Source organism: Parambassis ranga, chromosome 9 (genome assembly GCF_900634625.1).
Source record: "Parambassis ranga chromosome 9, fParRan2.1, whole genome shotgun sequence".
In the NCBI taxonomy this organism is placed as follows: Eukaryota; Metazoa; Chordata; class Actinopteri; family Ambassidae; genus Parambassis; species Parambassis ranga.
In genome coordinates, this window is record NC_041030.1 from 7,585,757 (window position 1) to 7,597,589 (window position 11,833).

The following is an 11,833-nucleotide window of genomic DNA, read 5'->3' on the forward strand; positions in this document are numbered from 1 at the left end:
TATGCCAGCATACATAGTTAGCAGAGTTAGCAGGGACACAATATCCTTTCAAGGTTGGGTTCTTCCACTTTTGTGATCAGAAACAAACATATTTCAGCAAATGCTAAGTACTATGAGTACTTTATTAGTTAAATCACTTAATAAGTAGTCCTTTTATTTATCCTTTATTATGATTCATTCCTCCATGTTTGATTTCTCAATGATGGTACAAAATATTTCTATCACCTCATCAATCATCCAGTCCTTCCATCTCTTCAGACAAAGGAGCAGAGGATGTGCATGTTAACGAAAACAAAAAGCATGACATAAACTCAGATGGTCCATCCCTGCAGTACTATTTATCCCCAGAAGGAGGCACCCTCCATGCTGGCCTTGATGTTATTTTGGTTGTCTCTTCTAGATTTAGTCACCAAGTTGGCCTCTCCCTTCTGTAGACGCCTCCTCTGTGCTGCCTTCTGCTGTTTGTTGAGCTGTCTCCGCATCTTCTGACGGACCACCTCCTGCAGTACACACACAACAACAGCAGGTTACTACAGATAAAAGAGTACACTGAGTGAATCTGCAAGCTAGACACAACACCATGTGTTGTCTCTGTTAATCTTTTACAGATTACAACCGCAAGTGAAAGCTCTTCAGCTCCACCTACAGGTCATTTCTGTGTATATGTCTATAATATGTCTGGTGAAATTTCCAAATATTCACACTCTCAAGTGATCAAATCATTGAATGGACATTGCCAAACTGTCACCCATGTATAATACAGCTGAGCAGACAGCTGTGTGAATCTAGATTTTACTTACAGGTGGTATGGTAGAGCAGCTCCCAATGCTGCCTGCTGTGCCCTCACTGTCTGTCCTCCTCCTCCTGTGCTCTGTAATGTGTAGAAGACTGTCTGAGTCTCTGCAAGGGAAAACAGTTTGTTATTGCACATTTTATGGTAAAACAGATATTTAATGTTATTGTGGGATTTGTCATATGATCTGACACAAAATGTTCTATTTTAATGTAAAATGTCTTTATTATAGTGGCTTTATTTTGTCCACTGTGATTACCTAAAAGGTTTAAACTCTTTATTTGAAGCAGAAAGGTCTGTGAGCTCTGGACACTCATCCTCTGCTTCCTTCAGCTCTTCCTCTCCTTTTTCTTCATCAAATTTACCAGCAGATACTGTCTCGGTCTGTTTCTCTTCTTCTGTTCTCTCACTCAGTTCCTCCTGATCTTGTGTGTCTCTATGTGTCTCACTGACTTTCAGTCCCTCCAGTTCCAGCACTGCATGTTTATATTCCTCCATGTCCACACCCCCCTCTGCTTCTTCATCTGCTGACTCTTCCTCTTCCTCAGCCTCCTCCTCATCCTCTTCTTCATCATCGTCTTCCTCATCTTCTGGTCCTGCTGGGTGAAGCAATGCACCATCTTTCTCCAGATCTTTGGTGAAGCCACTGGCTGAGACTTCAATATCAAGAGAATAAGACCGCCTGCAAGGATTTAACGAGACAAGAGGTGATGTAGAGCAGCTTTTCACTACATGGTCCAGCTAGGCAGAACTGTATATTTTCTACCTGATGTCTTTGAAGGTTGGGAAGAGCTCACTCTCATAATTAAATCTCTTTGCAAAGAAATCTCTGATGCATTTGACATCTCTGTCAAAGTACCTACAAACAGATAATAAAGAGACATGAGCAAGATAAACATCTATTTACTGTATAATTCATTTTTTTGACCAACCATTCAGCGTTGGGATGTGATGTAGACACCATTTGCGGGAAGTCGATCATAGTTATATGATCCTGGTCATCCAACATGAGGTTGAACTCATTAAAGTCTCCGTGGATAAGACCATTATTGGCCAGTTTGACAATGAGCTCCATGAACTCACTGTACAGGGCTGAGGGATCCTGTAACTCGTGTATCTGGCACCTGAAAGAAGAAAACAGTGCATAGACATTTTGTAATCAATATAAGTAAGAGTAAGAAGACTTCTTAATCACTGTTGTTATACATAATACATGAAAGAAGACAGATGATTGGCAGGTTTACATACAGTGGATATCCATTGATGAGCTCCATCACCACAGCATGTCTGTTATAGTCCACAGGTTTGGGAACAGGGAAGCCACGCTCATACAATGCCTGAAAGAAGTAAGGAGATGAGTCAGGTAACATCAGTATTGATGTTTTCATTTTAAATCTCCTAAGCTGTGTTTTGTGTTTTTTCAGGACTGCAGTATGATGAAAACAGCCACAAAACTGTATGTCCACACATATTACAAGTTACTATTCTATATAACCTAAAATCTTCCTGCGATTCAGTTTATTACCTTCATGTAGGCAAACTCCTTCATGGCAGAGAGGCGGGAGAGGTAGAGCCAGGACATGTTCTTCCTGTGCTTGTGGTAATCTCTCTTGTTCTTTAGGTTCCTGAAGGAGGTACGGCCCAACCTGTGAAGCTTCAGAGCGTGCTGCTCCCCGTTCGGACTTGCCACAATATAAATATCTACATGCAGAAAGACATATTGGTGTAAAGACATTGAATACTGAAAATTGTGTTCTAAAAGATAGTGTTATAATATTGTGTCACAACTTGAAAAAAAACGTTGTAGCTTTATTTTCTTTCAGTTGATTTTTAAGATATATATTTTACAAAACACTGTACACATCAATCTAAAGAAAATACATTTTTAACCAGACCAGCTAACTGCAATGTTAATACGACTATGTGGGAATAGAATAGAAATATGTCCTTGCTGTTTAAAGATATTTTTCTCACCTGACTCTTTTCCCACACCCATCTGGTTACCAACTGAAAATATGACTTCTCTGGAGCACAACGTCTTCAGAGCCAAGTAGTCATACCCTCCATAGTTCAGCCTGTAGCCCTGCACAGCTGTAAACAACACACATCATATTAGGAGGAAAATCTACCATAACAGCTCAGGAGACAGAGCTACAGACAAAGCTTTTCTTACTCTTAGTGCGTTCATAGACAACAAGTTTGTGCTTGACAAGCTCTCTGAGAATCTTGTTGCAGCCGCCGTGTTTGAGGCTAGCGATAGAGGACAGGAGACTGACTGGAACAATTTCATGGTTCTTCATCCCCATCTCAACCTGAAAGAGGGAATGAACAGGAAGAGGCAGCATATGATCACACTGTGTGCAGATAATGAAACCTCCTTGCACTGGCAGCCTCCACAGGGCTGAAAGGTAAACAGTCATAAAAGAACACAGGCTTATATCACACTGGGACAAAATCGACGGTCTTAGTATGCAGTTTATTGTACTAACGACAGCGACTTGGACCAAATACCTCAAATCTAAAAAAAACGTTATCAGCGTCAGCTCATGCTTAAAAAGTGTATACATATGTACTGTCTAACGTTAGCTCAGGCTAGCCCAGACATGCTAAACGATGAGGAGCTCGCTACTTACTGCTGTGAGGACCCGGAAGTCATCTCGAGATAAGTATCTCAGTAACACGACATTCAGCTTGCCCATATTTTAACCAGCGTACAGACAGGTAGTATAAAGTGTTTTTACTAGTACTTCTTGAGCAAGGTTGTCCACATTTTTTAGTAAACACACGTGCAAGGCGGAAGTGCTTTGAGCGGAAGTTACGCCATAGCATTACGTAAACGTCACGTGGCCTTTACCAAAACATAGCATTTAAGCCAATTTAACTATTTCCATTAACAATTATTTTAACTTTACACAAGACATGTGCAACATTGACTGCTTACTGGGACAGAACGAGGCCATTATTATTTGACCTATGATTTTACAATGTCACACATATGATCTGGAATGTGGGGATTTATCTTGGCACTGTGGCATATGTGTTTTATTTTATGGTTGGTTGTTCCATTGACATTTGTCAAAGTATAGTTTTATTGTGTCTTGTAGTCATGATAATTCACAAGACAAAAGTAGTTTCATACAAGAAACATCAACGTCTCAATTGAAAGTCAAGTGTGTGTGTGTGTTTGAGAGAGGGTGCTTAACAGAATAGAATAGAATATACTTTATTAATCCCTTTGGGAAGGTCCCTCAGGGAAATTTGGGTATATTATAAATTTGGGTATATTATATATATATTATATATTGGGTATGTTAGAGATATACTGGCAGGTTTCTGTTGCTATAGCAGCTAGATTCTGTACAGGTAAAGTCCAAACTGTGTGTTTGTGTGTGCGTTTGCATGTTTTGGGAGCAGTACAGAGCCTGACCGTCTGTCAGTGGGCTGTCTGGGTCAAGCACACACTCACATGCACAAACACATTCTGCGAATCAGCCAAATGTAGACCCTGAAATTAAATTGGCTCCTTTGTCAGTAATTATTTTACTCCAAAACATCAGAGGTTTACCACTCATACATAACAAATCTGCAGGAGTGAGATGAACAAGTGCTCTGGAAATGTATTTTCACACATTATGCAGTACACATCAATATTTCTGTGCCTGCAACCTCTTGTGTGCAGCAGGTGCACTCTGTGTGATAAAAAATATATCTGCAACATTGACACATTGCCATAAATACAACAAAATAGGCTGTCAGCAGAATGCCAGCTTCATGCTGCTGCAAATTGTTAAGCCTTACTGAGTAAGCATACAGTTTTGGTGTATTAGATGATGCAGCTGTCCAGTGATTTACACAAATTGTTGACACATTTTACCATTCATGCACAAAACATGTTTTAATATGTGAAATTCTTCTTTTTAAAGCTAGATGGCACTGTGACACAGGCAGAGCACTGCAGCTGCGGAGCTGCTGTCTTTTGTCTTGTGCACTATTGTGTGTATTTGTGGCACAGACACGCTGTAGTGTTTCTGACAGTGTCAGGTCTTTGATCACAGTGCAGTTAGGAGAGAGTAAGTTACCGTATCTAATTCCGAGTGTGGCTTCCTTCTTATTTAATGATTATTTAAAAAGTATAGTTAATTACAGCCATTCTTCAGACAGATACCAGCCAGATATAATTATTTTGCAATTAGCAGTTTGCTGTTTTATTTTGCACCACACACAGTTATTGTGATTGTGATAAAACTTTGCTTTTGTGTATATTTCAAGCTACACAGATCTTTGTCCATTCATCTCATCTTTACTGTTTTCGCTCTCATTTCATGCTGAAGGCAAATTGGAGCACATGATAGCGTTCTAACTTGACTGGATACCAGTAATAATAGACCATCTCTGATTTAGATTAGATTATCATGCCATGCCATAACTCAATTTCTCACAGGAATTCTCTTAATATTCTGCTGCTGCATTGCATCTAGGTAAAATTTTGATTGATTGATCTGATAAGCTGAATGTGTTTTTTGCTGATAAAACTTGTGGTTTGCTTCTATGCCTCTCAGTCATTTAAGACTAAAAGTTCTGAGGCAGAACTTCTTGTGTGACAGGCATAGCTGTCTGTTTCACTGAGTTAAACACACAGGCGCAGTGGCCAATGGTGCATTAGTCGAGCTAGCCTGAGAGTACAGAGGGAAAGTGGGGTCCCGCCTGCGTGTGGAATTATCTGGAACGTGGTGGAACAGCAATTCCTGTATGCGTGTGCTCGCCAGTGCTCTCTCTCTCTCTCTCACACACACACACTCCAACAGTTAGATAGTGTGTTCTATCCAGATGTGGTGAGAGAACTTTTTTTTGCCATACTTTAACACAAAGCAGCTCTCTTTTCAATTTTCATCCCATTCCATGGCTTCCTTTTTTTTCTTCACCTCACTCTCGGCTCTCTGACTGAAAAGTGAAAAGTGCTCTGAGATTTCTTGTGTGGTAAAGTGTGCACTCCTGTGTGCCCTCTGGTCTTCAGACGTATTGTCTGAAATGTGATGACCTTTTGTGTATAGGTGGTTGAATATTGTCAATGGACCTGCAGTGAATCAGGATCTTTTGATTAGAAATTAATGAGCCCCTCATTAGAGTGAGATGAAAGTAAGTGCTGGATAGGTCAATGTCATGAAAGGACCTTTGTAGCACTGACTGGAGTGAAGTGATCTCCACAATTAATGTACAGATGTATCAAAGATGTCATGTAGAAAGAAATTACATGATGTTTTAATAATGCATGAGAGCTATCCTATATTGATCCCCCAATCTTGTTTATTTAGGGCACAACAAAGCAAACTCAACCAACACCTGTAAGCTTTGCTACAAAGGTAATTCCATCATATTGCTTATACTGGTGCATATTTGAAAGCATCTTTATTAAAAAAAAAAGGTTTATATATTTAAAGGGCTGTTTGTGTTTGTGCTGTCTGTAGGTGTTTGAATTTCCCTTGCTGTGTTTTTTCAGAGTAAACACAGGATCATGGAGAAATTGCCCCCATCAGCCCACAGAGGATGTCTGCTCCACAAACAGAACAGACATGAACAGTCTTGAGGGTAACACACACACACAGATCGAGGGAGAGACAGAGAGAGAGAGAGAGAGTTATAACCACACAAGCAGTGCCGGGCCGTTAAATTGCTTTCCTGTTGTTTTGCAGCTCTAAGCTTTAGGGAGAGAATGCTAAATTGAGGGAGGAATTGGAGAAGCTTAGGTAAGTCTCCAACAACAAGCGTGGGCTTTGTTTCTGGGTTATCATCACTGTGCCCTTAGCCAGCTGCTGTGTGTTTGGAAACATCAAATTTGATTAGATTAGAAGAGAGGAGATCTACTTTCTCTGCCTGTTCTGCTGCCAGTCTCCTAAACAATAATCTGCTCTCAGGTGCCGGTACAAGCGGCCAGTAAATGAGGGGCCTAAGGAGAAACATGAGGAGGAGGGGAAGCATAACCTGCTGCAAGACAGAAATACACACATACACACACACACACACACACTCAAGTAAAGGTCTATTCACCTCTATTATACCTTTATGTCTCTTTTTGAACTTTGAGCTCTATAAAGATTTTACAGTTTGGGTGAGAATGGAGCCTTGATCAGCCTCATATTTTACTGTTTATATTAGAATTTTATGGATTCTTGTAACTGCAAATATAAATGTGAATTGTTAGCTGTTAACACATCAGACATAAAAGACAGCCTTTATACAATGGGTGTAATTTAGATAAAAATCAGACTGAATAACTACTCGTGCAGTTTGTGCATAGTTGCAGTTTATGTGTATGTGTGTCGGTCTGAGTGGCTATATTGTGCTTCACTCTGATTCCTGAGGGTTGGCACTGTGCAGGAATAATGAGGCAGGTTTGCATACAGATAAAGCCGTGTCAGCAGTACAGAGTGTGCACAGTGCCACACCCAGTTTGTATTCCTCTAAACTCATGTTTCTTATTTCATCAAGTTTAGTATTAGGTGAATTGGTTGATGTCTGATAGGATTGCCAGGTAGTCAGACATCATTTCAAACTTCAGTGACACATGCATTATCCTGCAAAATGTTAATAATCAGTTTCTCAGAGGACCCCAAAAAGTCCTGAGCCTGACTGGAACACCCTGTTCTAAATGCTTCTACTCATCAGAGGTATTGAAAAAGATATGTGAATGTTACATTGTCTGTCTTGGCTAAATTTCCCTAAATGGTATAATTTAGGAGATTACGGTAAGTGATTTCATTCTTGTGGTCAAAGGTCAAAGGTCATGGTCACTGTGATTTCAAACTTTCAACTGGACACACTTTAGACTTTTTACTTATCATACACATGTTTTAACTTTACACAAACAAATCACCATAATTCTTAAATTAATGCTTAAATACAGTGTCCCCTCATACTTGGTCTTGGCCTATGGTGCCTATAGTGTTTAAACAGGAAGTGATGCGTCCCGGAACACAGGCGAGTATCAAAATAAACTTATGACATTTAAACTAATTCAATACGCAATATTAATAGTAATATACTAAATGTGATGATTTAACCAGAAATCAAAAATGATAGTCACATTCTGTATTTTTACATTTTTACAGAGATCCAAGCTAGCCCCTTCACCTCAAACGATGTGGGAGCAACATCCATCATCTCATCAAATTATCAGCAAGAGGGCAAAATGTTGAGTGTATTTTTTCAAACAAGGTTGTCTGTGTGGTGATGAGGATTAAGGAATGGATGCAGTGAATGAACAAACTTATCAAGACAAATCTGTCTGCGGGTCTGTGCTAGTTTGAGTGATGTAACATAGACCCCTGCCAGATAATAACATGCCACGGTGATAGAGAATGCTGCTAACTAACAGCAGTTTCCAAGATGATCTTCTCCATCACACACACACTCATACACACTCACACACACACTCACACACACACACACACACTCAACCCTTGTCAGACTCTTGTAATGGGATCACTGATGGATTGGTTCAACATCAGTCACAGCTTAGGTGCAAATGTGTACTCACACATACAAGGGTATCATCCAGAGGCTGAACATGGCTGTGCATCACTGGAACAGAAGAGCTGCTATTTATGTCAGAGGTTGCTGCTGTTCAGGCCATCAGATAGCAGCTTCATCTTGCTGGTGTGTGTCTGTGTGTTCCAACGTGTGTGTGTGCATCTAAGTGTATCTCTGTGTATAGTTTAATAGCATTAACTCCTGCAAGCGTGAAATGAGAAGGTCTCCCACTATCTGTCTTTAAGAGCAGGGCTGAGAGCAGCAGCTGGAATGAACTGATGGATCATGCAGGCTTCCGCTCAGATGAGCCTGTTAGCTCTAATAGAAAACGTGCTACTTGCAGCAGAGAGACATCTCCACAAAAATGACTACATATTGTACCTGCTAGAGTCTGTCTGGTTGCATATTATTTTCAAAGGGAGTGCATGGAATGAGGGATTGTATTCTGGACTGCTAAACAAGACTTATCCAGTCTTTAGGCCACTGGTTTGGTCTTTGAAGTCAGCTATTCAAATGCATGTCAGCTTTGTTTTATTGTATTTTTCCGCCACAGCTAGCATAGATCAATATATATTAGAGCTCAGACTGCTAAAAGGAAGGCATTTTGTGTGAAATTGTTTTTCCCTGGTAAGATGTGTAAACACAGGCTTGTTACATTCTTCAAAGAAATGCCAGGAAAATGTTCTGGATGTCCTAACAGCAGTCTTGGCTCTGGATCAATGAGATTACAGTATAAAACTCTAAACATGTTGTGTAAGCTTCGCCTGCAGGTCAATGGGTACAATAACAATGATTTCAGCCAGAGATAGCAGAAATCTGACACATTTCTATGTATATATAGAAGCAAATTTAATTTTTTAAATATCTCACATGTCTCTCCAGTCCTGTGTGAGCTGCTGGAGACGTGAAACAACACCCACACACTTTACCCACAAGCACAGACTGTGCATCACAGTAATCACAGCGCAAGGGATGCTGGGTAATTTGGTTAAAGATGTCAGGAACGTAAATCACCTCCAATCAGTTCAGCTCTCCCATTGGTCAATCCTGCCACCTCCAGAGGAACTTCATTGGTCACTTGTCTCCCTCTGCAGCTCTCATGCTGTTCAGCTGTTGCTCACTGGACACATTGAGATGAGCTTCTTTCATGGACGTCAAAACAAAAATAACTGGTTGCTGTGCCTGAGCAGACAACATTTGTTTTCATTATAGTAGTCCTTCCAGAGAGATATCAGTATTTGCTTTCTATGTGAAATAATTGACTCCAATAATGGCCACACCTTGTATAACAGGCTATTTTATGAACACTGTACCTAACAGTGCAGAGTAATGACCTCAAAATGCAGGTTTGCAGATGAGAGGTGGAAAATCATGTAGCACATTTTTCACTCTGCAAAAAGAAAATCAACCTCCACCCACAAACCTTGGCGTGGCATGTGTAAAACTTTGCGCTGTTATACTGTACACACACTGTCAAATACTCGGCTTTGGTCTGGATGGGACAGGGGAGCTGCATCTATGTTAAAGCGAATACAATTTTTAAAACATTTCTTCTAGAAAACTTGTCCCCTCCTTAGAAGTAGCACAGCAGATTAATCAAAATCAATCCTGTTTCAGGTTTACTGTGCATGTTAGCTATATATGCTGTAATGAGCATTTGCTAGGCTTAACAAGCCTCTGAGGGCTCTGCTGTTGCAAGGACTGTAGACACCACATGCACCAATTTCTTCAATCTTTATCCACTCAAACTCTACATGAACAAGAACTACTTAAAGGGCAAAATGCTAATACGGAACAAAAACTGAGGAGCAGGAGTGGTAAAATTACCTGCTTGAGCTGGTCAACCTTGGATTCTTTAAATCCTTCAGTAATCCAGACAATTATGTAAAACAACAACAAATAAGCACACACAGTGGCTCCTGCAATCCGTTTTTATTATTTCAGAAACATTTTCACAGTCCTAATGTGAAAACAGCATTAAGTTTGCAAAGCGGCTAATCTTACTTAGGATGCAAAGATCAAAACAAATATTGAATTTGATTCCATTGTTCACCAGGTGTCTTACATTATAAAACACAGGTGCTGGAAAAGTTTCAACCGTCTCACTCCTTTGTGCTTAGAGTGTGTATTTTTGTCTCTAAAGTGGAACAATCGAAAAAGCCATCTACACACACACACACACACACACACGTTAGATGTTCAGGGCTTTGATTTTCTGCAGTGTGCACTACAGGGTAGACAGCTAGAGATCTTCAAACAATACCTGGATCATACTCTGACACCCTGACTGCATATATAGTGCTAATGATTACTTGTTAAGCCCAACACACACACAGATACACACATACACTTGCACAGACATGAGCTCAGACTTAGTGATTCTGTGAACGTTGCACATCTTTGAGCCTTATCCATTTGGTCTCTCTACCCTCGGGCAAGGACCTTCATCACACCACTAACCATTGATTGGGACGATACACAGCATTAATAAATGAAACTAGCCCAATGTGCATGATAGAAAGAAGACACATTCATGCAGGTAGATTTATGTATGACATTCCTAAGTCTGCAGAAAATGATGAAGAGAATGTCAAGCTGTGACAGTGAATGTTTGCTTTCCTGGACGAGGCCAGCGGAGCTGATGGACAGTGAAAGGAGCATATAAATGAACAGCCACCCAGGAGGAAAATCATCCCACCTTGGATGTTTACTGCACAGGGACCGCACTGTGTGAGGCTGCGGTTCTCAGTAAATATTCCTGGTATGTGTCTATGTGGTAGTGTACACTCCTGTGAGAAGGTGCTATGTGAAGCGCTAGAAATGTAGCGAAATAAGAGACACTGTGTGTGTGTGTGTGTGTTTGCCCTGTCCAGGTGGATGTATTCTAGGTCAGGCTGTTAGTCAGAGCTGAAACCAGATCAATGTGGCTCTAATCTAAAGCAGTATGATGTGATTGATTACCTCATATTCTGAAGCCCATGTGCACAGACCTCCAACGTGTGTGATGGACACAAACACACACACACATGTAGATGCACACAGACACACACTATGGTCAGTTCATCCAAGCAAAAGAATTGATTTGGATGAAATGAAATAAGGGCAGATTGGTTTTGCTGGGCACAAGGCTGGACAGTCTATCCAAGAGATGATGGGAGCAAAAAATGTTCATTGATCCCATCTTTCATGTGTGAGATGTCAGTGTGTGTGTTTTGTCTGAAATTGGTTTTTCCCAGCTGCATTAGCTCTACTATTTTTTTTCGTCTCTGCCCCCTCGATGTCTGCGTGTGTGTTAATGTAAATGTGTGAGTGCATCATGTTGACTTGACAAGATGTTTGTTTTTGCGGAACACTGACAGATGAGAAAACAGTTCCGTCTCAGCGGCTAGAGGAGTGTGCTAAATGAGCAGAGCTGCTTGCCCCCACAGCATGGCAGGGTCTTTGCATAATTTTCCATGTTTGAAATGTTAATAACACCTGTAGGGTATGTTATAGTGAATCTGCTCATAAGTG

General features: G+C 40.5%; 1 protein-coding gene across 1 annotated transcript; it reads right to left on the reverse strand.

Annotated features, from left to right (window-relative positions):
* Nucleotides 1-147: 147 nt before the first annotated feature.
* On the reverse strand, nucleotides 148-3,593 carry riok2 (RIO kinase 2 (yeast)). The gene is made up of 10 exons (XM_028414340.1): nucleotides 3,427-3,593; nucleotides 2,967-3,105; nucleotides 2,768-2,884; nucleotides 2,319-2,494; nucleotides 2,042-2,130; nucleotides 1,726-1,917; nucleotides 1,560-1,652; nucleotides 1,053-1,475; nucleotides 801-900; nucleotides 148-500 (listed from the first exon to the last, which is right to left on the reverse strand). Exons 1-10 carry the CDS (start codon nucleotides 3,490-3,492, stop codon nucleotides 339-341), a joined length of 1,557 nt encoding a protein of 518 aa, XP_028270141.1. The 5' UTR covers nucleotides 3,493-3,593; the 3' UTR covers nucleotides 148-338.
* Nucleotides 3,594-11,833: the final 8,240 nt, after the last annotated feature.

Coding starts and splice junctions, on each gene's coding strand:
- riok2 (XM_028414340.1), bottom strand. CDS start 3,492: ATGGGCAAGCTGAATGTCGTGTTACTGAGATACTTATCTCGAGATGAC. Junction 1,476..1,559: donor CCAACCTTCAAAGACATCAG/GTAGAAAATATA, acceptor AAATCCTTGCAG/GCGGTCTTATTCTCTTGATA. Junction 501..800: donor GCTGCTCTACCATACCACCT/GTAAGTAAAATC, acceptor TGTGTACTGCAG/GAGGTGGTCCGTCAGAAGAT.